The sequence below is a fragment of the Plecotus auritus genome (genome assembly GCF_963455305.1).
Source record: "Plecotus auritus genome assembly, chromosome: 3".
NCBI classification, from domain to species: Eukaryota; Metazoa; Chordata; class Mammalia; order Chiroptera; family Vespertilionidae; genus Plecotus; species Plecotus auritus.
In genome coordinates, this window is record NC_137772.1 from 125,192,744 (window position 1) to 125,220,507 (window position 27,764).

The window sequence follows — 27,764 nt, forward strand, 5'->3', positions numbered from 1 at the left end:
ATATTAGTACATCCCTCTTTGAGTATTCCTCATAAACCTCTGAGTTTTCCTCATAAAACTTATCAAGACCTAATATTAACTTATACATATGTTTGTATACCCTACTAGAAGGTAAACTGCACTAGGGCAGAGTTTCGTTTCATTTCATTCAATGTTGTATTCCCATCACGTACAGATGAAAGCTTGCCACATTGCAAGCACAGTATTAAATGAGTGAAATGAATGGTATCATGAAGTCTACTAGAGGCCCAGTGCACAAAATTTGTGCACTGGGGGCGGGGGGGCGGGGGGTGTCCCTCAGCCCAACCTTCCCCCTCTCCAATCTGGGAACCCTCGGAGGATATCCAACTGCCGGTTTAGGCCCGCAGTAGGACATCCCTCTCACAATCTGGGACTGCTGGCTACCAACCACTCGCCTGTCTGCCTGATCACCTCCTAACCCAGGGGTGGGCAAACTTTTTGACTCAAGGGCCACAATGGGTTCTTAAACTGGACCAGAGGGCCGGAACAAAAGCATGGATGGAGTGTTTGTGTGAACTAATATAAATTCAAAGTAAAGGAGCGGAGGGGAGAGCAAGAGAACCCTCCGCTCTTTCGGCTCCGCGGGCTGGATAGAACAGCCGAACGGGCCGGATTTGGCCCACGGGCCGGATTTGGCCCACGGGCCATAGTTTGCCCACGGCTGTCCTAACCAATTCCCTGCCAGCCTGATCGACACCTAATTGCTCCCCTGCCGACCCGAAAGCCCTCAACTGCCCTCCCCTGCTGGCCCAATCTCCCCCAAATGCCCTCTGCTGCTGTCCTGATAACCCGCAACTGCCCTCCCCTGCCAGCCCAGTTGCCCCCAACTTCCCTCCCCTGTGGCCCCAGTTGTCCCTAATTGCCCTCCCCTGCAGGCCTGGTCCCCCCAACAGCCTTCCCCTTGCCAGCCTAGTCACCCCTAACTTCCCTCCCCTGTAGGCCTGGTCACCTCTAACTGCCCTCCTCTGCAGGCTCAGTCGCCCCCAACTACCCTCCCCTGCCAGCCCAGTCGCCCGCAACTGCCTTCCCCTGCCAGCCTAGTTGCCCTTAACTGTCATCCCTTGCAGGCCTGGTTGCCCCTAACTGCCCTCCCCTGCCATCCCGGTCACCCCCAACTGCACTCCCCTGCAGGCTTGGTCATACCTAACTGCCCTCCTCTGCAGGCCTGGTCCCCCCCAACTGCCCTCCCGTGTAGGCCCAGTTACCACTAACTGCCCTCCTCTGCAGGCCCAGTAGCCCTCAACTACCCTCCCCTGCCGGCCCAGTCGCCCCCAAATGCCCTCCCCTGCAAGGCCTGGTCCCCCCCAACTGCCCTCCCCTGCAGGCCTTGTCCCTCCCAACTGCCCTCCACTGCCAGCCTGGTCACCCCCAACTGCCCTCCCCTGCAGGCCTGGTCGCCCCCACTGCCCTCCCCTGCTGGCCCAGTCACCACTAACTGCCCTCCCCTGCCAGCCTGGTCACCCCTAACTGCCCTCCCCTGCTGGCCCAGTCGCCCCTAACTGCCCTCCCCTGCCGGCCTAGTCGCCCCCAACTGCCTTCCCCTGCAGGCCTGGTCTCCCCCAATTTCCCTCCCCTGCAATCCTGGTCACCCCCAACTGCCCTCCCCTGCAGGCCTGGTCCCCCCCCACTGCCCTCCCCTGCCGGCCTAGTCGCCCCCAACTGCCTTCCCCTGCAGGCCTGGTCTCCCCCAATTTCCCTCCCCTGCAATCCTGGTCACCCCCAACTGCCCTCCCCTGCAGGCCTGGTCCCCCCCACTGCTCTCCCCTGCAGGCCTAGTCGCCCCTAATTGCCCTCCCCTGCAGGCCTGGTCGACCCTAACTGCCCTCCCCTGCAGGCCTGATTGCCCACAACTACCATCCCCTGCTGGCCATCTTGTGGCAGCCATCTTTGACCACATGGGGGCGGCCATCTTGTGCAAGGGCGTGAGGGTCAATTTGTCTATTACCTCTATTATATAGGATATGCATCCTATATAATAAAAGGCTAATATGCAAATCGACCGAACAGCGGAACGACTGGTCACTATGATGCACACTAACCACCAGGGGCAGATGCTCAATGCAGGAGCTGCCCCCTGGTGATCAGTGCGCTCCCACAGGGGGAGCACCACTCAGCCAGAAACCAGGCTCTGGCGAATACAGCGGCAGTGGCAGGAGCCTCTCCTTCCCCTCGCAGCAGTGCTAAGGATGGCCAACTGCTGGCTGGGAGCATACCTAAGCCATCAGTCGGGCATCCCCCAAGGGTTCCCAAACTGCGAGAGGGTGCAGGCCGGGCTGAGGGACACCCCCCCACCAAGTGCACTGGGCCTCTAGTTGTCCAATAAAAATGTTTAAATCTATAGCAGCTATCCTAATGGGAAATTCAGTACTTACCTTCCTGTCAGATCATACAAGTTTATGGAAAGAAAAGTGTAACCCTGGCTTAAACTAAAACAGTTTTGCCACAAACATTATACATTCCAAAGTTATTTTATGAACTTCAGGTTATCCACTGCTATCTTCCTGTGGTTGGATGGCAACCACAGTTCAATAATCTGTAGCTATTTTACTGGTCTTGAAAGTATAGCTGTCCCTCAGTATTGAAAGGGATTGGTTTCTGAACCCCTGTGGCTACAAAAACTGAGGACACCCATGTCCCTTATGTAGAATACATATAGCCTATGCACACATCCTCCTGTATACTTTGAATTACCTATAATAATATAGTGTAAATGCTATATAAATAGTTGTTACACTATATTGTTTGGGTAATAATGACAAGAAAAATAGTCTATATATTCACTACAGACACAACCATCACAGGCCTAATTACACAGTGCATGTAAGCAAAAGTGTAACATTTTTTTCAAATATTTTCCATCTGCAGTTGGTTTCAGATGTGAAACCTGTGGATAAGGAGGGCCAACTGTATACTCTCAGATATTAGGGGGGGGAGGGAAGACAGGGAACATAGATGTCCAGGTTAATTATAGAGTTATCATTAATCACTAGAGGCCCATTGCAGGAAGATTCCTTCAAGAATAGGGGCTCCTCAGGCCTATTGCCTACTGTCTCCGCTGGCTCGCTCCCTCCCGCCTCCATTGCCTCGCTCCCGTCTCCGCTGCCTCGCTCCCTCCCGTCTCCACTGCCTCGCTCCCTCCCTTCTCCGTTGCCTCGCTCCCTCCCGTCTCCGCTGCCTCGCTCCCTCCCATCTCCATTGCCTCGCTCCCTCCCTTCTCCGCTGCCTCGCTCCCTCCAGTCTCCATTGCCTCGCTCCCGTCTCCGCTGCCTCGCTCCCTCCCATCTCCGCTGCCTCGCTCCCTCCCGTCTCCACTGCCTTGCTCCCTCCCTTCTCGGCTGCTCCTCGCTCCCTTCTCTGCCACTTTACTCCCTTCTGCAGTGCTTGGCTTCCTTCTATGCGGTATTCAGTCTTCGCTCCACGCCTGCGTACGCAAATTAAGTTCCATCTTTGTCGGGTTAATTTGCATACTTGCTCCTGATTGGCTGGTGGGCGTAGTGGAGGGATAGTCAATTTGCATGTTTCTCTTTTATTAGTGTAGATATTCAATAACAGCAGCAACTAAGACTTATATCTCACTATGTAACAGGCAATACACACTGATAGTGTCACATGCAATACCACCAAGTAGGTACTATTTTTACCTCCATTTTTTGAAATGAGATAAACTTAGGCTTAAGATTAAAAATTTGCCCAAGATCACAAAACCAGTAAGAGAGCCAGAAGTACACTTTAGATCTGTCTTATACCAAAGCTTCACTACTAAGTAAATTAGTAGAACTGAAAACTAAGTTTATTTTGATAAACAAATCTATTGGGTTTCAAATAAAGTAATGTACATAAAATATATATCGTGGTATAATAAATACTTTAGCTGCGCCCTAACCGGTTTGGCTCAGTGGATAGAGCGTTGGCCTGCGGACTCAAGGGTCCCAGTCAAGGACGTGTACCAATTTCTGTCAAGGGCATGTACCTTGGTTGTGGGCACATACCCAGTAGGGAGTGTGCAAGAGGCAGCTGATCGATGTTCTCTCTCATCGATGTTTCTAACTCTCTATCCCTCTCCCTTCCTCTCTGTAAAAAATCAATAAAATCTAAAAAAAAAACTTTACAGCCAACTTAGTAGTAATAAACTCCTTTAGTTTTTGTCTGGGAAACTCTTTATCTCTCCTTCAAGTCTGAATGAAATATTTGCTGGGTAGAGTACACGTTGTAGATTCCTTTCTTTCAACACTTTAAATATTTCCTACCACTCCCTTCTGGTCATAAAGTTTCTGCTGAGAAATCAGCTAGTAGCCTTATGGGGTTTGGGAGAGGATGGAGTTCCTTTGTTTATGAAATGCTGTTTTCTTCTTGTGGCTTAAAGATTATCTCTTTATCCTTAACTTTTGTCACTTTAATTACAATATCTTGGTGTGGGCCTTTTTGGGTTCATCTTGTTTGGAACTGTGCTTCCTGGAACTAGATGTCTGCTTCCTTCCCCAGATTAGAAAAGTTTTCAGTCATATTTCCTCAAATATTTTCTCCTTCTCTCTTCTCCTTCTTCTGGGGTACCTACAATGCATATGTTAGTGCAGTTGATGTTGTCACAGATATTCCTTAAATTATTCTCTTTTTTCTTATTGCTGTTCTGATTTGGCAATTCCCACGATTCTATCCTCCATATGGTTAATCTGTTCTTCTGTATTATCCAATCTGTTATTGATTCCTTCTAGCGTATTTTTCATTTCAGTTATTCTTCAGTTGATTGGTTCTTTATTAATTTTTTAAATCTTCCTTGTTGAAGTTCTGAGTTCCCCTATTCTACACGTAATTTTGGTAAGCATACTTCTGACTGTTACTTGAAAATTTTGTAATGTTTTCAGCCTGGTGGGTTTGGCTTAATGGTTAGAGCATCAGCCCAAGGACTGAAGGGTCTTGGGCTCAATTCCCAGTCAAGGGCACATACCTGGGTTGCAGGCTTGACTCCTAGCTGAGGCAACCAATCGTTGTCTCTCTCACATTGGGGTGTCTCTCTCTCTCTCTCCCCCACCCCTCTCTCTCTCCCCCCTCCTCCCTCCCTCCCATTCTCTCTAAAAGGAAAATTATGTTTTTATTCATTTTAGAGAGAGGGAGGGAGAGGAAGGGAAGAAAGAAGAAAGGGGGAGAGGAGAGAGAGAGAGAGAAACACTGATGTGAGAGAGAAACATTGATCAGTTGCCTCCCATACACAGCCCAACTAGGGATCAAACCCACAACTGGGTATCGAACCAGCAACCTTTTGGTGCATGGGACGATGCTGAACCACCTGAGCTACATGGGCAGGGCTATTTTAATTCTTTATCAGGCAAATTACTTATCTTTATTTCATTAGGATTTTTTTAAAGATATTTTTATTGATTTCAGAGAGGAAGGGAAAGGGAGAGAGAGAAACATCAATGATGAAAGAAAATCATTAATTGACTGCCTCCTGCACACCCTGTACTAGGGACCAAGCCCACAACCTGGGCATCTGCCCTGACAGGCGATCGAACCATGACCACCTGATTCATAGATGAATGCTCAACCACTGAGTCACACCAGCCAAGCTATTAGGGTGTTTTTCTTGTTCCTTCATTTGGATTATATTCCTCTGTCTTCTCATTTTGACTATCTGTATCTGTTCCTATGAATTAGATAAAATAACTTTCTCTCCCAATCTTGAAAAAGTGGTCCTATAACAAAGTAGGCTTTGTGTAGTAGACTGTACCAGGTGGTTTTAGCAGGCCAGTTGGAATAAGAGTGTGATGCCTGAGGTGCTGCCTGGCCAGAAAAAGCAGGTTCAGGGCAGGGCAGTTTGGTGTGCATGCACATGTGGTAGCTCCCTTTTGTTCTGGCTATCCACAGCTAGAATGGGGTTTAGACAAGGCAGACTGGTGTCCCAACACTTCAGCACCCTGCTGATCTGAGTGAGGTAGCCTGGTGCATACAGTGCAGTGTCCTGTTTGACCCACTGGGTCAATCTCCAGGTGGGATGACCCTATATACACACTCTACAGCACCCTGTTGTAGCTGGTGAAGCTAGCTCCAGGAGTGGCCAGGAAGGCACTACTGCTGCCTTGCAGATTGGACAGTGCACCTGAATAGAACTGCTGCACTATCCAAGGGGAGGGAGAATGTAAACAATGGCACTCACTGGCCTCTCTGATCCTGAAAAGTTACCTCAGATCCCAGAGAGCTCTAGCAGTTCCCCAATCCTCTATTCAATCTCAATCTCGATCTCTCAATCTCGATCTCTCAATCTCAATCTCTCTCTCTCTCTCTCTCTCTCTCTCTCTCTCTCTCTCTCTCTCCCCCCCCCCCCCCCCCCGCAACCCTTCTCTCTCTCCTTTGGTGTGCAGCTGTGGAAACTGTTCAATTGGCCCTCAGTTGTCTCTCAGAAAAGACTGTCTTATATATAGGTATAAATTCAGCATGTTCATGGGAGGTGAGCTCAGCATCTTCCTAAACTGCCACCTTGGTCCCTCTCTTCCTATTGCCTCACACAGTATAATACATTAAGGTACAGTATAACATATTAAAGGTAGAAAGTAAAATTAAAATAATCAATTAATTGCAAAAATTTAAAGCAGTTAGCCATTAAATCAACAATACAATCCTCTTCCCTGATTTCCTGAGCAACTTGACTTACTACTTACTGATATGAAGCAATTTTTTTACCCATAAGAAGTCACAACCTAGGTACGACTGAGGATTATAAAAAAAAAAACCTATAGCAAAAAAGAGGAGCCTCAGGTGTTACCCAGTCAAGTTAAAGCAAGCCTACTGAATCCAAATACACAATTCAGCTATTTAAGTAAATAACTGTTATATGACTAAATATTAATTTTTAAATGCTTTCTTAGCATTAACTGCCTGTCCTCTCAAGACCCTATATCCCAGGCAATTACATTCCCTTTTTGAGATATGAAGTGATCCCTCACCTTTGAACCATTGCTAGTATTTTTCTCCAACTCCCATCTTCACCTAGCATTCATGTCCCAAATACACTACTTCTATGAAAACCCTAGAAAGATCACAGATTAATTCAAACACTAGCATTTTTAAAGTCTTTTTGTAAGTGACAAAACTACTGTTCATTGCTTACTAAACATTACTCTTAAATAAATGAGCCACAATTTACACATCCAGCAAAGATTTATCTTGAAATTGTAAAGTTTCTTCTCAAAAGTGATAAAATTCCACCAATAAAAAGTAACTATTTCTTACAAAACATTTTAAGTTACAAATTAATTTCTTAGCATATCAACCTTACCAAATAAGTCTCCGTTAAAGTCAAGCCCATCCCAGCAAAAGAAATATGACTGGCCAGGCACAGTGTTTGAGCCTGGACCTAAGAACCAGGAGGTCACATGCCCTCGTTGTGGACTTGATCCCCAAATAGGGGGCGTGCAGGAGGCAGATCAATGATTCTCATCATTGATGTTTATCTCTCCCCCCACCCCACCCACCTCTTCCTCTCTGAAAGCAATAAAAAAAAAAGAAAACAATCTTTCACACACACCAATCTCTGGGAAGACACTAATCCTTACAGAGCAAATAAGTGCTACAACATCAAGTTCATTTGCAGTCTTACAAAAATGTTCTGACATCCAAGTTAAGTTACCTATCAAATTATTTGAAGATCCAAAAACTGTCTAGAAATACCAAAAAAGTAGGACTTTCCCATTTGGTTTAGAAATGCTCAATATATTCAGAAACAGAAAAGGAAAGTCTGACACCTGTTCTACTTCTTCCTTTAGGGCAACATTCTGTAAAATAGGTTACACTTAAACACTTATTACAATTCTAAATTCTACTCACAAACAACTAAAAAGTTGTAAGTCAATAGAAAATAACAAATAATTTTAAAAGATATAACAACCCTAAAATTTCTGAACCCAAGTCCCTACACAAGACATGCTTTCAAAGCTCCATGCTAAGAGTTCACTGGATACAAAGTTGTAGAAGGCATAATCCCCCTACTGACACCCAGCAAACTTATTCCAAAAACTATGTTGAAATGCAGTTGAAAACTATGTGAAATTCCTCCTCTACATTCTCAACTAAACCTAAACACACTAAGAGCTGCTGTTTATTCACTCCCAATCCTTCGAAAGCGTTTTCTGCCTGGAAAACTTTCCTCCCATAAGCCTTACACAAACTTTTCCGTTTTTTCAACCTACTCCAGGAAGCCTTAACCCCGCCCCACTACCTACACACACCCACTAGGGAACCTCAACACTCTGCAGACACCACTCCACACGGGCACGCAAAACACAGGTGCCTGTAAACCCAGCCCCTTTCCACACACCCCGGAAACGACACCCCCTTTCTCACACACCGCACTCCAAAGCCTATCCCCCTTCTTCCCCGCCCCCACTCACACCACCCCAGTTCCCGGGAACCCAGCCTCCCCTCACTCCTCAGCTCGCCCAGGCCGTGGGAAGGGGAAGCACGAAGGAAGGAAGAAACAGGCCTAACCTAGGCCTCTCAGACTGCCTAGGGAGGCAGGGGGAGAACCCGCGGGCCAGGCTCGTCTGCAGGGCCTCATCCGGCCTCACCCGGGCCCTCGGGCCCTAGGCCTTCCGTCCGCCGCCACCCTCCCGGCCCCGACCACACTCACTTGCCAGCCGCGGTCCATCGAGTCCTCCGCCGCCGCCGCCAGCTGCGGCTCCTGCCCCCGGGGTCCCCAGGTCCGGCTTCTTGGACCCCGGGGGCGGCCCGGCCCCCCCGCCTGGGACCGCTCCGGGCGGAAAGCCTGCCACGGGCGCGCCCGCCAGCGCCAGGGGGACGCTGTTGCTATGGAGGCCGAGGCCCGCGGCCGCCCCGGCGGGGTCCTCGTGCAGGAACTGACACTCCTCCCCGTAGAAGCAAGTCTTATCCTTAGCGTAGTAGCGGCAGTACTTCAGCTTTACTCCCGCCGCCGCCCCTCCGGGGACGCTCCCGACCCCCGGCGGGGCCACCACCGCCACCGCCGCCGCCAGCGCGGAGGAGGAGGAAGAGGAGGCGGCGGCCGAAGGGGGCGGGAGGCCGCCGCCACTGTTCATGGCAACGCCGCAGCCTCGTCTTCCGCTGCTGCCCGAGGAGCCGTCGCCGCCGCCACCGCCACCATAGACTGGGGAGGGAAGGAGGACGCTGCCGGTGCCGGAGAAAAGCCGGGCGGGTGGGTCTGTCCCGCTGCGGGAGCCCTGGCCGCCCGGGGAGAGGGGGAGGGGAGAGGGGAGGGAGGACGGGGTAGGAGGGCGCGGAGGGGAGGGGGAGTTGGGATTCTCTCACTCACTCTCTCGTTCTCTTTTCTTAAAGGGGCCGTGCGGGACGACGGGGTGGGCGCGAGGCCCCAGGCAGGGATTTCGAAGGCGCTGGCTAGGGGAGTGGGAGCGACAGCCGCGAACAGGTGGGGAGCGTGGAGGTGCCGGTTTATTTTTAAATTCTGCCTCCACTCTCTCTCGCGCGCTCTGGTTCCTCCGAGTTGTTTATTCCATTTTCCTCTTCCTGAGACGGCCGTCGGCGCTGCGCATGCGCGGCGAGACGTGGGGCCTTGTGGGTAGCGAGAACGCTAGGGGAAGCCCAGCCAGGCGTCCGGCCCCCGGGCGTCCGCGAGCTTGCGTCAGAGAGGCAGGCGGTCCGCAATGGCGTTCCCACACGCTCATCCGGCTGGTGAAGTTCTCACGAGACGAACTATTTTGTATATCCTCTTACTTGTAAAGCCAGATGTTATTTTTTGATGGAAAGGACAAAAGTAACTGCAAAACCGCGCTTGGAGGGCCCGCACCTGGAGAGGGAGCCCAAGCCCTTGCTCCATTTGAAGAATAGTTTTATCCTGTTTGCCATACTTCCTCTCCCTCTTTTTTTACCATCCTACTTTTTTTCCTTCCCCTTGAAGGTGATGACAGCTACAGGACTGATTACATTCTGGCGTTCTATTAAAAAAAAAAAAAAAGACTGAACCAAAAAAAGATTGATTTAGGCAAACCCCCTGCTCGGTGCTGCACCTGTTTTCTCTGAATTTATGTTGCTGAAAGCCTTCAGCCAAATATGAAAAATAAGATGCTTCCTGGTGACAACACTGTCTAGGCAGCAACGAAAGGTTTCATTTATAAATATATTAGGTTTTGTTTTTCAGCCTAGCCTTGATTTGAAATTCATTTTATAAAAAATACTTTTTCCCCTCAGAGCTCTCTGATGTTTTGGTCTGCTATATTAAAAAGTTTTCAGGAATTTTAAAGAATTTCTATGAAGGGAAAAGTAATTTTAGCATTTTAATTTTTCTTCTCTGTAAAAGATTTTCTCAAAAAGCAGTATGGCAGTTATTAAGGGGGACAGGGGATGTTTGTTGGTAGTAGTTAAGGAATTATGGCAAACAGAAGAAATCACAAAAAAACAGATATAAGTGTGCCACAAGGCAAAAAAAGGGGAAAAGTGGATTCCATAGACCACAAACTGGTAAGCCTGGTGATGTTCCTTAGCTAAATTTGAAAATAATTACATTGTATTATGTTTTTGTTTTAAAACATTTTCCCATATTTATTCACCATATTTATTAATGCCTATTACATGTACAAGGAACTGTGCTAGGAGCTAGAGAAGTAAAAGTAAACAAGATGCAGTCTTGTCTGAGTTAAATGTTTTGTTTGTCCTCTAGTTGGAGAGGCAGTAAGTACACGGGCAATTTTAAACCAGTGTCTTAAGTGCTAACCTTATCACATTGGCTGATAGGGGATCTTACAGATGTTATACTTCATGGAGAAAGTTGATACCTTAATAGTAGGAGTTGAGAACATCTACTTTTAATTCAGAGAGAGCTGAGTTTGTAACCCAGTACTTACAATAGCTGAGTTACGCCCCTAGCCGGTTTGGCTCAGTAGAAGGAGTGTCAGCCTGCAGACTAAAGGGTCCCGGGTTCGATTCCATTCAAGGGCACATGCTGGGGTTGTGGGCTTAATCCCCAGTGGGGTGCGTGCAGGAGGCAGCCGACCAATGATTCTGTCTCATAATTGATGTTTCTATATCTCTCTCCCCCTCCCTTCCTCTTTCTGAAATCAATAAAAAAATATATTTTCAAAAAAGAAATTTTTAAAAAAACAATAGCTGTGTTACTCTGGGTAAGTTGCTTCACTTTTCTATGCCTTATCTGTAAAGCAGATAAGAATAGTACCTACTTCAACCCTCACTCCCCCAACCTTGCGGGGGCCTGAACCCTCACCCCTTCTGAGGGAGGTCTCCTGCCCCCATGGCTGCTCTGCTTCCCATGCCCAGACACAGGTGACAGACAGTGACTTGGCCCAGTTCGGTTTGGGACCCAGGTAACAGACAGAGACTTGGCCGACAGCAGCTGCCCTATATCTAAATCCAGCCTAGCACCAGGAATGCTCAGGGCCTACTCAAGAATGCAAATAATCCTTTCCACTAATATTTACAGGGTAAACTAAGATTGTTGGTAGAGTATTAAATTTGACAGTAAAATAATAAGTTTTCAGATTAATTTAAATAGGCTAATTGAAATAAGTGAATATTCAAGAAAATTTAATTGTACTGGACAAAAAGCTGTTCCTAAAGTAGTAACTAAAATTTCTATTGGTAGTTCATCTGATGGTAAAATTCCTGAACATGAAATGAACCTAAAGCAGTCATATTTTTGTGCAAAAAATTAAAATTTAAAGTTATCAAGACTGCATTATAAAATTTACAAAAGCCTCCATTAATCAAAAAAAGGGGGGGATAGTAGGGTAATATCATGTAAGGAAAAATATCCTATAAGTAAATTACATCTAGAAAATTTTTACTTTACAAAATTAATTTTCATTTGTAATGCTAACAGCAAGACACCCATGAAAAACACACATGGTGTCTAAATAAGACAAAGGAAAATCGTTTGGGAAAAAGTAAAAAGGATCCCAAATCAATTATATAGAAAAGATTCCTTTATTAACTTTTAGTCGAGAATATGTTTGTATATTTTCAGAAAACAACTGCAAGACCATGTGGATTCCTGCAACAGAGAGGAATTGACAGGTCTGCTCCAACCACGAAGACAAGAGGAGAAACAGTCCAGAGATGGGAGACACTGACGACGCCTTGCCATGCTAGCAGTCAGCAGCTGTGCGTCGCAGCATGTTGCCTAGGACCAAACCAGAGAGGGTCGGACCTGCATTGCCACCATGTGCTCACCATCCAGATATCATTGCTGACATGTACACTTAAGGAACTGTTTGACATTGAAACGGGGACTCAGAACTGTTGGACATTGAAATTGGGACTCAAACATTTTTTGTTATTATATGTTTATTTCTAGTCTGCAGAGGCAAGATTTTTTAAAGGAAAGAAATGGGGAAAAAATAGATACAGAGGCGTCCTAACTGGTTTGGCTCAGTGGATAGAGCGTCGGCCTGCGGACTGAAATGTCCCAGGTTGATTCCCGTCAAGGGCATGTACCTTGGTTGCGGGCACATCCCCAGTAGGAGATGTGCAGGAGGCAGCTGATCGATGTTTCTCTCTCATCGATGTTTCTAACTCTCTATCCACCTCCCTTCCTCTCTGTAAAAGATCAATAAAATACATTTTTTTTAAAAAATAGATACAGAGGCAAAGAAGCATTGAACAGACTGTCAAACTACAGCGGGAAGGCAGGGGAGGTTGCGGGGGAGGGGCTGTAAGAGATCAACCAAAGGACTTGTACGCATGCATATAAGCATAACCAATGGATACAAGACACTGGCGGGGAGCAGGTAAAGGCATGTACTGGGGGGTAGAGGAGGCCGGGGGGAGATCAATGGGGAAAAAAGAAGGAGACATATGTACTACTATTTGTAATACTTCAAACAATAAAAAGAAAAGTACCTACTTCATAAAGTATAAAGAAATGTATATAAAGTATCCCATGTTTAGTAATAATTAAGTATGTTGCATCTATTGCTATTAGTAATATCGCTAGTAGTAGTCAACCTATGAGAATACAGGAAAAAGCATTCCAGGCAAAACAAACAGCTTGTACAAAAGGCCATGAGGAGAAAGAGAGATTAGACTGTTAGAATAGTGATCATGCAGGATTGAGCAGGGATCATATTACAGAAGTCCTTATAATGCATGTTAAAGGATTAGATTTTTTCTTGAGGACAATAGAAAGTTATTAAAGGGTTTTAAAAAGTCAAGTAATGACATGATCAGATAGATGTCCCTTTAGAAAAGAGCTTTTGATCCATCTAAGAACCCTAGGAGGAAAGTAGAGAAGGTGGGTTACCACCATTTTGTCGATGAACAAACTAAGACCTGGAGTTATACAAAATTACCAGCTGTAAATTGCAAAGCCAGAACTTAAACTCAGAGCTTCTAATTACAAAATATGTGCTTTTCCCATTCATTACACATTTTGCCATTTCTAAGTGAAAGTATATGCCTAATTGATGGCTTAGAAAGTGGTGTCTTATGGAGAGACAACAGAGGTTCATTAAGTTCATGCCAAATTAAGCATGTCATTCAAACCTTTATTGAGAATCTACGATATACTATGTACCAATCAAGTTCTGCTCTAGAGTCTAATATACAAAAATTTGTAAGATATAGACTGTCATCAAGAATTACTGGGAATCATGAGGGAAACGCCAAAGATAAGTAACTCATTCCTAAAAACCATGTTTGACAAAGTTTTCTATTAAATCCTGTGAACAAGATGAGAGAAAGTAGACTGAGATACTAGAGCTAGGTGACTTCAGTACTCTGATTAGTCATTATCGACGTGTTGATAAAGCTAGCTTTGGAGCTCCTTGAACAATATCCATAGAGTATTGATAAATTGGTATATTTCAACATGGTCTTTACAATCTTCCTTTGGACACTCCTTAGCCTACTTTTATGGGGGGGAAATGGTATCTACTGCCTAGATGAAGAAATATATAGCATATTTAGTATGTTGCAAAAACAATGGGGATAAGTAATTCAATAAAGGACAGGATTTGTAAATCTTCATCAGCTAGAAAAATTTGCCACTGCTAACGAACAAAACCTGAATTAAATTGGGGAAAACAGAGCAAACAGTCACTTCTTTTGTTATTAATCCTCGCTCAAGGATATTTTTCCATTGGTTTTTAGAGAGAGTGGGAGAGGGAAAGACAGAAACATCGATCTGAGAGAAACACATCGATTGGTTGCCTCCTACAGGAGCCCCTACCAGGGCCCTGGATGGGGAAGAGCTGCAACCAAGGCACGTGCCCTTGATCAGAATCGAACCTAGGACCCTTTAGTCCTCAGGCAGACGCTCTATCCATTGAGCCAAACCAGCTAGGGCCAAACAGTCACTTTAATACATTTTTGATGATACAATCTCTTATCCCACCCCTCCCCAGGCAAGTTAGCAGTGTTTTTTCCAAAGCCCTTTAAAATGTACATTGCCCTCCCCAAAGTAAATAAATAAATAAAATGTATATTGCCTTTGAAATAATAATTCTATTTAAATAATTCCTAAAAAATAACTATAAGTGTTATGCTCCAGTGTGGTCAATGCAAAAGAGAAAAGTTGTGAACAATCTAAATTCTGAAAACCAAGGGGAATGGTTAAATAATGGACTATCCACTTGTAATATTATGCAGCCATTAAAAAAAGCATCAAGCCTGGCCAGAGTAGCTCAATGGTTAAGTATCGACCTATGAACCAGGAGGTCACAGATTGATTCCTGGTGAGGGCATATGCCCTGGTTGCAGGCTTGATCCCCAGTGTGGGGTGTGCAGGGGGCAGCTGATCAATGATTCTCTCTCATCATTGATGTTTCTATCTCTTCCTCTCTGAAGTCAATAAAAATATATATTTTTTACATGATAGCATCAAAAATGTACAACAATGCTTATGACACATTGTAAATATTTAACAACAAAAAGTATATATGCTGCATTGTTATAGTGATGTAAACGATTAAAAAAATAAAGATTAAAGTAACTGTCTCAAAACATTGTTTTTACTAAGATGGGAAGATAGAGTAGATTTTTCCTATACTTCCCAAATTTGTATCATAAACATTATTTCTATAATAGAAAAATAAGCATTAAAATTTACTGTAACTTAATCTTAACCTTTTAATTCTGAGGAATACATGGATGTATATTAAATTGTTCTCTGTATTTGGGGGGGGGAGGTTTCAAATAAATTAATTTGAATACAATTGGACACTCATTATTGGCATTTCTTCAAATTTTCATTAGTCCAGTGTTTCTCAAGATACATTTCATGGAAGACAGTTCAACAGTATATAAATGGGTACTACACAAAGAAAAATATCCTATTGTTGAGAATGTTTGGGAAACATTGAAGTAAATAACTTTATTTACTTCAAGTTTTTTTCTACCCTTGAATATGTTCATGATGTGTTGTAATTCTCTAAAAGCAGGATATATTATGCAGAATTTACAAAAAAGTTTTGCCACAGGACACTTTTTTCTCTAGTCACTTTGTGGAGTTAGTGTTCCTGGATTTTTTTTTTTTAAATATATTTTATTGATATTTTTACAGAGAGGAAGGGAGAGGGATAGAGAGCTAGAAACATCGATGAGAGAGAAACATCGATCAGCTGCCTCCTGCACACCTCCCACCGGGGATGTGCCCGCAACCAAAGTACATGCCCTTGACCGTAATTGAACCCGGGACCCTTCAGTCCACAGGCCGATGCTCTATCCACTGAGCCAAACCGGTTTCGGCAGTGTTCCTGGATTTTTGAGAAACACTGTCCTAATCACATGCCTGTTATAACCTATTTTAAAATTTGTCCACATTTTAAAAAATATATTTTTATTGATTTCAGAAAGGAAGGGAGAGAAAGAGAGAAACATCAATGATGAGAGAGAATCATTGATTGGCTGCCCCTTGCACACCGCACACTGGGAATCAAGCCTGCAAACCAGGCATGTGCCCTGACCAGGAATCAAACCATGAACTCCCTAGTTTATAGGTCAATGCTCAAACACTGAGCCACACCCACCGGGCTGTCCACATTTTTAAATTAATTTGAGAGAGAGAGAGAGCGGGGGGAAGGGAGAGAGATGTAGGGAAACATGGATATATTTTTTCCACTTATTTATGCCTTCATTGGTTGAGTCTTGTATGTGCCCTGAGCAGGGATTGAACCACAATCTTGGTGTATCCAGGCAGACACGCTAATCAACAGAGCTACCCTACCAGGGCTGTCTGCATTCTTTAATCCACCCCATCCCAACCCTTCTAACGTGTTTTCTAGTTTATACATCTATTTTAAAACAAAAAAAACACTGTCCTAGCTTATTAGAACAGGAGCCCATTCTATCTAGAACTAACCTTTTCTCTCATGCTCTGAACTTCCCCTAACATTTCCTCAGGAATCTAGTCATTCTCCATCTTATCTTTTCTGGCTCTTCTTTAAGTATATGTGCTGCTGAAGGGAGGAGCACTCTGACTCGCCTTTTAGTACATGAATATGAATATGAAAAGTCTCATATTTAAATAAATTTTAAGGCTGCCATTCTATTGTGAACCTTCCCTAGCCGGTTTGGCCTGCAGACTGAAGGGTACCCGGTTTGATTTTGCTCAAGGTTACATACCTCAGTTGTAGGCTCGATCCCCTACCCTGATTGGGGCATGTGTGGGAGGCCACCTATCGATGTGTTTCTCCCACATCAATGTTTCTCTCTCTCTCCCCCTCCCTTCCACTCTCTCTAAAAAATCAATGGAAAAAAATATCCTCGAGTGAGGATTAACAACAAAAGAAAGAAAGAAAGAAAGAAAGAAAGAAAGAAAGAAAGAAAGAAAGAAAGAAAGAGAAAGAAAGAGAGAGAGAGAAAGAAAGAAAGAAAGAAAGAAAGAAAGAAAGAAAGAAAGAAAGAAAGAAAGAAAGAAAGAAAGAAAGAGAAAGAAAGAAAGATCCCAGGAACAAACACAGCTGGTAGGAGGGCTAACTGATATAGCCACTTTGGAGGGCAATTGGTAACAAGTATAAAATTTTTAAATATTCATGCCCTATTACCCAACCATGCCACTCTTGGTATCTACTCTAGATGAACACTTGTGCACAAGGAAGTATGCATTACGATGTTCGTTTGAGACATTGTTGATAATAATCAAATAACCTAAATGTTCATAGAGAGATGGAATTACATGTGCCACTATTCTCTAAAATTTATTGTTGAATAAAAAAGGCATGATGCAGCCTGGTCAGTGTGGCTGTGGCTTAGTGTTTGAACCACCCATGCATGAACCTGGAGGTCAATTCCCAGTCAGGGCCCATGCCCAGGTAGGGGTGATACAGGAGGCAGCTGATCGATGATTATCTCTCATCGTTGATATTTCTCTCTCCCTCTACCTTCCTCTCTCTGAAATCAATAAAAACATTTTTAAAAAATGGTATGATGCAGATAAAAATTAGTCTCTTCTCACATTTTGTATCTCCTAAAAACACATTTTGTAGGCAACTGCCTACCTCTATAATAGAGTTGTCTCTTTAGGTAGGGTTCATTCTTGAGTATCCTAAACTAAAAATAAATCTTCAATCAACTCTAAGTCACTCTTATGCTAATGAAGATTACATCCAAACCTGCAAATAATCAATCAATTATATTTACTTTGGGATATAGTGTGAGAACTATTTTTTGTCTGGGTGGCATCCAGCAACATTCCCCTAGCAACAGATTGCTAAAAGCTAATATTAGTATTCATTTGTATTAAGTACCAATAATTGGGAAGAAAACTTCACATTTTCTCAATGATTGATTATTGTGTTAGTGACAGTAACCTGAGTTTAAAAATTCTTCCCCAAGATAGTTTAGAGTGGAAATTACATGTGGATAAGGGATGGTTAACTATTTTCAAATCCCAGAAATGAAGTTTAAAACTGTTTTTATATATATCTATTGTATATTCATAAAGTTCTATGTCATCTTATGCTCTAAGTTCTGCTCTAAAATTCTACACAAGGTTATTTGCAGCTGCCTCGTATTAATCTTTTTTTGGGGGGGGGACGGGGAGTTTTTGTTGTTTTTTTAATCCTCACCCAAAGATATGTTTCCATTGATGTTAGAGCGAGTGGAAGATAGAGGAAAAGACAAAGAGAAATATTGGCGTGAGAAAAACATCGATTGGTTGCCTCCTGACCAGGGCCCAGGAGAGGGAGGAGCCTACAACCGAGGTACATGCCGTTGACCCAAATCCAACAAATCCAACAAATCCAGCGCAGGTCCCTTCTGTCTGTAGGCCTACACTCTATCCACTGAGCCAAATCAGCTAGGGCTGACAAATTTTGGCTGCACCAAAAACGAAAACCTTCCTATTTGTGGTAATTATAAATAACAGTTATGTTGAAAGATTGCGTAGTGTATCTATGACACACTGCTAGACAAGATAGTGTGTTAGCACCGTCACATATATCCTTGTATGTATTGTACAGATTGCTCATTCAGTCTTTGTGGTAGTAAAATGTGCTACCTTAAAGTTTCCAAAGGACTTAAAGAGTCTCATTCTTTTTAAATTCCTTTGAGATTATATGATTTTAATATTAATTGTACTTTGGAAATAACCCTGATAATCAAGTATATCATTGTTATCCTCCCATACAGCTACCACCAACCTTCAGGAGTACCTTTAACTTAGCAAAGCCCACTGCCACCATTTCTGTGGGTTAAGCATGCTACTCCAGAAAACCACTTTAATATTTCCACTATGTGTAATATGCTGTAATGTTATATTTTATAATTTAATTTTAAATCTGATAGTTCAATATAGTTCAGCATTAATAATTGATTTTACTATTTCAAAGATTATATATTTGTTTCAGTGCAGATTTTCTAGTTTATATTCTTTGATGAAAAGCTTTAAATCAGAAGACTTACTGAAAAAAATATGTATTAAAGCAAGAATCTTAATAAGATATGCCATTAATAAAATTAAAATGATGCTCCTGGAAGCAAGAAATGTCTTTTACAGTTTGTTACTGACTTCATATTACCTAGTATAGAGCAAGGGTCTGGGTAATACAGTTTATTTAGGATTTTTTTTTTTCTTGTGATGAGAACTTCTTTTTTTAAAATATATTTTATTGATTTTTTACAAAGAGGAAAGGAGAGGTATAGAGAGTTAGAAACATCGATGAGAGAGAAACATCGATCAGCTGCCTCCTGCACACCCCCCATTGGGGATGTGCCCGCAACCAAGGTACATGCCCTTGACTGGAATCGAACCTGGGACCCTTCAGTCCCCAGGCCGACGCTCTATCCACTGAGCCAAACCGGTTAGGGCTTATTTAGGATTTTTGAAGTTTTGGGGGGGGGGACGGGGAGTTTTAATCTGCACTGGGTTGGCCAATTCAATAATGCTGGATGTGAATAAGGACAGGACAAACTGAAGCCTAAGAGGACAACTGGAATTGTTTAGAATGAACTGGAATCCCCATCTGTTTCTCACTGAGTTCAGAGGTTGTCATGGTGTTGTACATGCACTTGGTCCAGGAATCATAAAAGCTGAAAGAAACTGAAGCAACTTCAGGTCCTGGTGCTTCCCCACACCAATAAGGGCAGCTTGCAGATCAGTGGCCTTAATGCCTGGTGCCCCCCACCTTCCAGATTATGTGCACAACCCTTTGTGCTCAGCATTAATTAAGAACCATATAGCCCTAGCCGACTTGGCTCAGTGGATAGAGCGTCAGCCGGTGGACTGAAGGGTCCCAGGTTCGATTCCGACCAAGGGCACATGCCTGGGTTGCGGGCTCCATCCCCAGTAGGGGGTGTGCAGGAGGCAGCCGATCCATGATTCTCTCTCATCATGGATGTTTCTATCTCTCCTTCTCCCTTCCTCTCTGAAATCAATAAAGAAATAAATATTAAAAAAAAAAAGAACCATATAGGAAATAAATATGCTATCTACAACTTCCAGTATCGCTAATTTGACATAGTCCTTGACTTGTCAACTTGGTGTCTCTGTATGCTTTAAATATTTTAACTTGAAAATAAAAATGATAGCAAAGTATGGTTCCAGCTAGGTAATAGCTAATCTTCATAAACTTAAAACAAGCAACCCTACCCCCAAAGAAGGATGCAAAGTTTCTTCGTCCATGTTTGGGTGATATTCACACCTAATGGAATTACTCTCCTATTGATATCCTATAACTTACTATTAACACAAATTGTGTTAAATGGTAGGGGAATCAGAGAGGAGAGGAAAATATTGTTTATTTTGTGTATATTGTTTAATATACACAAAGATATTCAAATCAAAAGAAGAAATTGCTGTTCCAACTCTGTTTCTTCAACTTAACCATATAGTCATGGCTGTTTATATTACTACCTTCTTGTCCTGGCCGGTGTGGCTCAGTTGGTTGGAGTGTTGTCAGGTACACAAAAAGGTGCCGAGTTCAATTACCAGTCAGGGCACAGACCCAGGTTGTGGGTTCAATCCCCAGTCAGAGTACCTGCAGGAGGCAATGGATCAATGTTTCTCTCTCTCTTTCTCTTTCCCTCTCTCCCTTTCTTTCTTTAAAATCAATTAAATGGCCCTAACTGGTTTGGCTCAGTAGATAGAGCGTTGGCCTGTGGACTGAAAGGTCCTAGGTTCGATTCTGGTCAACTGCATGTACCTTGGTTGTGGGCACATCCCCAGTAGGAGGTGTGCAAGAGGCAGCTGATCAATGTTTCTCTCTCATCAATGTTTCTAGCTCTCTATCCCTCTCCCTTCCTCTCTGTAAAAAAACAATAAAATATATTTTTTAAAAATAAAAATAAAAAATAAAATCAATTAAATGGCCTGGTTACGATTCAATTCCCAGTCAGGGCACATGCCCAGGTTATGGGCTCGATTCCCAGTAGGGCGGGTACAAGAGGCAGCTGATTGATTATCTTCTGTCATCATTGATGTTTCTATCTATCTCTCCCTCTCTCTTCTTCTCTGAAATCAATAAAAATAATTTCTAAAAAATCAATTAAAAAATACACACACACGCACACACAACTACCTTCTTCCACTACCCATTCCTTCCTTATTCCTCTGGCATCAGCAGGCACCCTTGGCTGTCTATGATTCCTTATCTGTTGAGGTGACCCAAACCTTAATTCCTGAGGAGTGTGGATTTTTAGCAGTCCTGCCAGTATTAGGTAATTGTAGTTTGCTTTTGACTTTAATCACTGGGTAGGGGAGTACTATGAAATGCCCCAGCGTATCTCCTGCATTCCAGACATACTCCCTACCTGTTTGTGTAGTAGCAATGCCATTTTCTCTTGATAGTTAGGATCAGTCCCCCGAGCTAACACAATAATTCCCTTCTTTGATTCACAAGCATGAAAAGCAAATATGGCCAGATGCAGCCTCAACCCCTAATTCAACATATCAGTTAACATGTGCCCCAACAGTGGAAACAGTAATTAATATCTTGAAACTTAATCAGATCAGAGAACTAAATCCAAATACTGTAATCCAAAACAATACCGCTGATCAGTCCATAAGATTCCATTCCACTGCTGCTTGTCAAACCACACTCAAAACTTAGTGGCTGAAAACCATAACAGTCATGGATTTCTCCTCATAATCCACAATTTTGGTAGTATTTGTCAGCAATGACTCATCTCTGCCCCATGTCATCCACTGGGACAGCTTGTCTGGGAGCTGGGGATCCACTTTCAAGATATCTCACTCACCTGGCTGGCAAGTTGAATAGTTGTCATATGGAAACCACCCAAGACTATGGGCCAAGATTCTCCACTCTGCTCCACCTGATCTTCAATATAGGCTGCTTGGGCTTCCTCACAGCCTGGTGGCTGGATTCTCAGAGTATGTATCTGATGTGAATCAGGCAGAAACTTCATGGTCTTTTCTAACTGAGCCTAGGAAGTCACACAGCATCACTTCCACTACAGCCTAATCATGAAAGCAGGTGGGGAATTACTCTACTTTTTGATGAGAAGGTCATTTCTAAGAGCATGTGGGATGGGAGATATTGTTGAAGCCATCTTTGGGAAATAAATCTGCTATAATATACTAATTTAAAAATCAGACTCAAAAATTTGCAAGTAAAAGTATAGTAAAGTATGTATAACAATACGGCAAGAAGTACTTCCAAAGATAAAGCAGGACATTTCATATTGAGAGTTAAAGTCACCAAAAAGATTTAATAGTTCCAAATTTCTATGTATACAATATATACTCAAAATGTGTAATGTAAAATTGTCCAAACTGAAAGGACAAAATAGATAAATTCACATTCAAAATGAGAAATTTTGAACACATACCTCAATAAATGATAGACTAAACAGACAAAATCAGTAAGGGTACAGAAAATGCAAATATGATAAACCAACTTTCCCTGTTTAGGCACTTCACCTGCAATAGCAGAATACACACATTTTTTCAAGTGCATACAAAACATTTATAAAACTGACCATATGATGAGCCATACAAGCAGGTTTCAATGAATTTCAAAGGATTGAAATTATCTATAGTCTCTAAATCATAATGGAAGTAAACTAGAAATTAATCACAGCATCTGTAATCTAGCAACCCAAATGTATACCTTCAGTCTGACCTCTCGATGTGTATGTCATTATTACTTGAATTTTCATAGATATTTCAACTGTACCATGTCTAAAACTGCATTCTCACTATTTTCCCAAACTTCTTCCTCTGCCAGCCTTTTTCATCTTAGTAAAAGACATTTCCAAATACCCCGTTTCTTAGGACAGAAACCTAAGATCCTGAGCACTCCTCCCTAACTCCCTTCACCCTACCTTCAAAAGACATCCACCATCTTCTCTTCTCCTCCACTACCATGGCCCTTGCTCATATTGTCATCACCTCTCTCCTAGAGGATTGTGTTAGCCTCCTACTTTATCTTGTGCAATCCATTCTCTGAAAAACAGCCAATCAACATTTTTAAAACACAAATTGTCAAAGGATACAAACATCCAGTTATAAGATGAATAAGTTCTGGGGATCTAATCTTCAATGTGGTAACTATACTCATAAAAGGGTAATATGTTAATTAGACCGGATAGACTGGAAGTCTTCTGAACGTCCTTCAGACATCCTTCCGGACAAAGCCATGGTGGCGGGGACCTACAGAGCGGTTAGGAGTGATCAGGCCAACAGGGGAGAGCAGTTAGGGGCATCCGGCAGGCAAGCAGAGGCGGTTAGGGGTGATCAGGCAAGCAGGCAGGTGAGTGGTTAGGAGCTAAACCAGAAGTCGGACATCCCCCAAGAGGTCCAGGATTGGAGAGGGTGCAGGCCGGGCTGAGGGACCCCTTCCCCCCGTAAACGAATTTCGTGCACCAGGCCTCTAGTCTATATAATAAAGGCCTAAGTGACCCTTATGGTAGAATGACCGGTTGCTATGATGCGCACTGACCACCAGGGGGCAGATGTTCAATGCAGGAGCTGCCTCCTGGTGGTTAGTGTGCTCCCACAGGGGGAGCACCACTCAGCCAAAAGCCGGGCTCATGGCTGGCGAACACAGCAGCAGTGGCAGGAGCCTCTCCCACCTCCGTGGCAGTGCTACAGAGCAGCAAGCCGAGTGGTAAGGAGCAGCAAGAAGGAGGGCGGTACAGAGCAAGGGGTTCCAGACTGCTAGAGGGATGCCCGACTGCCGGCTTAGGCCCATGGACACCCCCCGAGGGCTCCCAGACTGCGAGAGGATGCAGCCCAGGCTGAGGGACACCCCCCACCGTGCACGAATTTCTTGCACTGGGCCTCTAGTAGTTAATACTTTGTTACAGCCCTAGCTGGTTTGGCTCAGTGGATAGAGCATCAGCTCATGGACCAAAGGGTCCCAGGTTTGATTCCAGTCAAGGGTGCAAACCTTGGTTGTAGGCACGTACCTTGGTTGCAGGCTCAATTCCCGCTCCTAGTTCGGTTGCGTGCAGGGGGCAACCAACCGATGTTTCTCTCTCTGTGTCTCTCCTCCTCCCACTCTCTCTAAAAATCTATGGAAAAATATACTTGGGTGAGGATTAACAAAAATAATAATAATGATACTTTGTTACATGCTTGAAAATTGCTAAGAAAGTAGCTCTTAAATGTTCTCACAACACACAAAAAAATGTAATTATGTGAGGTGATGAATGTTTTAACTAACCTAATTGTGGTAATCATTTTGCAATACTGTATATACATGTATCAAATCATCAGATTATATGCCTTACACAATCTTATATGTCAATTATATCTCAATACAGCTGGGGGAAAATAAAAGTAAAAATTGTAACTGGAGCCCAGGCCATTGTGGCTCAGTTGGTTGGAGCCTTGGCCAATACACCAAAAGGTGGAGGGTTTAATTCCTGGTCAGGGCACATACCTAGGTTTCTGATTTGATCCTTGTTAGGGCACCTATGGGAGGCAACCGATCAATGTTTCTCTCTCTCTCTCTTCCTCTCTCTCTCTCTCTGTCTCTCTCCCATTCCCTCTCTCTAAAATTAATGAAAAATATATTCTCAGTGAGGATTAAAAAAACTGTAGCCCAGCTGGTACGGCTCAGTGTTTGGGTGTCAACCCATGAACCAGTAGGTTTGATTCCACGTTAGGGCACATGCTGGGTTGTGGCTCCATTCCCAATAGGGGGTGTGCAGGAGGCAGCCAACTGATGACTCTCATCATTGATGTTTCTATCTCTCTCCCTCTCCGTTCTTCCCTCTAAAATCAATAAAAACATATTTTAAAAAATTATAACTGGAGAATCAATCATAGCCCACCCCTACCCCCATTAAAATCTAAATTCAATTCATTTCCCATTGAATTCAATATATATCTAAACTCCTTGGCATGGCCATCAAAGCCTTGAATGATACAACGTATCTCTCTAGCTCATTTCCTGTTAGTACAGCCCCACTGGTCTTATTTGAGTTCCTTGGCACACCAAGCTCTTTTATACTTCAGGGTCTTTGTACACACCATTTCCTTTGCCTGGAATGCAGCCTCCCACCCCTACCCCAACACACACACTTTGGCTAACTAGCTTGTATAAATCTGAGGTCTCAGTTTAAATCTCCTCAGAGACACTTCTCTTACCATCCAATTTAAATTAGGTTTCTGTTATATAGTCTTTCATTAGCATCCTATACTTTTAGCATATACCATAATTTGTAATTATAAATTGTTTAATGTTTGTCTGTCATACTGGGCTATAAGCTCTATAAGGGCAAGGACTGTTTCTATTTAGCTAAGTGGGTTTTTGTTTGTATGTTTTTTAATATATTTTATTGATTTTTTACAGAGAGGAAGGGAGAGGGAGAGAGAGTTAGAAACATTGATGAGAGAGAAACACAGATCAGCTGCCTCCTGCACACCTCCTACTGGGGATGTGCCCGCAACCAAGGTACATGCCCTTGACCAGAATCGAACCTGGGACCCTTCAGTCTGCAGGCCCACGCTCTATCCACTGAGCCAAACCAGTTAGGGCTAGCTCAGCGTTTGATGCACAAAATTTTCAGTAGATATTTGTTGAATGAATGAGTAATCAATGTAATGCCTAATTAAAATTAGAGCAAGCCTACTAAAATTATGGTATAGGACTAGAAGAAAATAATCTCTGCTCCTACTATTATCTTTTGGTATGGTTCATGTCAGTATTGTTTGTGAGGTATCTCAATGCCAAATATTTTGTGTTTTCTCAGCCTAATAATAATTACTATCTGTTGAATTATAGACTTTTTAAACTTAAAAAACATGTTCAGAGCTAGAAGTAGCCATATAGGTGGAAAAATAAAAAAATAAAAAAAGATGTGGCCTACTAAGGTTATACATGTGTAAATGGCACAGCTAGGACAGGACACCAGATGTTGTAATAATGGCCATGCCAGTGATATTTTCTGGACTAGCAATGAGCTACATGACAAGGGAGAGAGCATGAAATGGTAAATGCTAAGTAAACTAATAAAATTATTTTATGCCTGGCTGCGTGGCTTAGTGGTTGAGCCTAAACCTATGAACCAGGAAGTCACAGTTAGATTCCCAGGCAAGGTACATGCCCAGATCGCAATCAGTCCGCAGGCTGATGCTCTATCCACTGAGCCAAACCGGTTAGGGCTATTCTATAATAATTGAGCATTTTATTTTTTTTTAAATATATTTTATTGATTTTTTACAGAGAGGAAGAGAGAGGGATAGAAAGTTAGAAACATCGATGAGAGAGAGACATCGATCAGCTGCCTCCTGCACGCCCCCTACTGGAGATGTGCCCGCAACCCAGGTACATGCCCTTGACAGGAGTCGAACCTGGGACCCTTCAGTCCGCAGGCCGATGCTATATCCACTGAGCCAAACCGGTTAGGGCATAATTGAGCATTTTAATATTTTTGAGCATTTTAATATTTTTAAACTACCTATAGGAATATATTACAACTTCATATATTTTAGAATATTTTTTGTATTCAAAAATTACTACATGGATTAGATTATTATATTCCATCAAATATAAGGCCCAATGATTGTAAGATACACTGTTATTTTATGTAATTCTAAGATAAAAAGTCTTGCCCGGCTGGCAAGGATCAGTGGTTGAGCGTCGACCTATGAACCAGGAGATCATAGTTCAATTCCCAATCAGGACACATGCCTACATTGTGGGCACAATCCCCAGTATGGGGCGTGCAGGAGGCAGCTGATCAATGATTCTCTCTCATCATTGATGTTTCTATCTTGCTTTCCCTCAAAAATCAATAAAAACATATTTTAAAAAAAGAAAAAAGGCCAAAACCGGTTTGGCTCAGTGGATAGAGCGTCGGCCTGCGGACTGAAGGGTCCCGGGTTCGATTCCGGTCAAGGGCACGTAACTTGGTTGCGGGCACATCCCCAGCAGGAGGTGTGCAGGAGGTGGCTGATCGATGTTTCTCTCTCATCGATGTTTCTAACTCTCTATCCCTCTCCTTTCCTCTCTGTAAAAAAATCAATAAAATATATATTTAAAAGAAAAAAGTCTTCAATACCCAATTAGAGAGCAAAAAGCCCACAGCAAGTCTTCTATCTTGTGGGCTTTCTGAGGCCCATTAAGAGACTGAGAATAGCAATTAGCCTGCAAGCAGAAGAATTTGCCACACCCTGTTGGAAAACCTCTCACCCCACCTGTGGACAATTGCTTGAGGCTACTCAAAACTAATCCAATCAGTCTTCAGGCAGAGGCAGGTCTATGGAGGCTTCAGTCTTTACCTTATCTAATTAGTCAGAAACAGCATTTGGGTCAGTGCCAAAGACACCACTCTAGACTGCACAGGGAGGCAAATGCCAGAAGGATATCACTTGCAGCCCCCACCACCACCACCACAGACACCATCCCGGACCACTCTGTCAAGCAAAAGCCAGAGGGAGCCCAAGTACCTGCAGCTGGCACCTGAGGGACCAGATCTGTGGGGGAAGGCAATACAGCTCAGACCAAGGACAATCAAAGTGTGAGACTCAAAGCAGACCCAGCCTCTGGGCTAAGGAGTCCCCAACCATTGGACAATTCAGGTCTTCAACCTCTCAGACCTTAATCAAGTTGCCCAGGGCCAGAAAGGGACAGTGACTCATATACACCTGCATTAGAGAAACTCCCAAGGAGACCCAGGATAGACACCCCAAGGGATCACCTTCAACAATGTCAGAGCAAAATTCAGTGAGCCCCACTTGACCCAAAGCACTTGTATAACAGCTGGCATTACAGCACTGGGGTTGAACCTCACTGGTAGCAAGTTGGAGGGGAGATCCCTCCCACGAACAGGACATCAAAAATCAAGTTCCAATTACAATAGGAGAGTCTAAATAACTCACACAAGGGACATTCCTAGAGTAG

At 43.5% G+C, this 27,764-nt stretch overlaps 1 protein-coding gene and 1 long non-coding RNA gene across 5 annotated transcripts in view; one reads left to right on the top strand and one right to left on the bottom strand.

The window, feature by feature from the left end:
- PAN3 (poly(A) specific ribonuclease subunit PAN3) overlaps positions 1-9,154 on the bottom strand; it is a gene marked incomplete at its 5' end in the record, with an annotated part of 196,405 nt that extends 187,251 nt beyond the window's left edge. For all 4 annotated transcript variants that reach the window (XM_080658498.1, XM_080658497.1, XM_080658496.1 and 1 more), the window contains one exon: positions 8,642-9,154. In XM_080658498.1, the coding sequence (XP_080514624.1) occupies positions 8,642-9,065 (424 nt within the window). The remainder of the gene's footprint in view (positions 1-8,641) is intronic.
- LOC308243197 lies at positions 8,883-12,862 on the top strand. The gene is made up of 3 exons (XR_013960061.1): positions 8,883-9,181; positions 9,322-9,412; positions 11,981-12,862. It is a non-coding gene; the product is annotated as an uncharacterized lncRNA (long non-coding RNA).
- Positions 12,863-27,764: the final 14,902 nt, after the last annotated feature.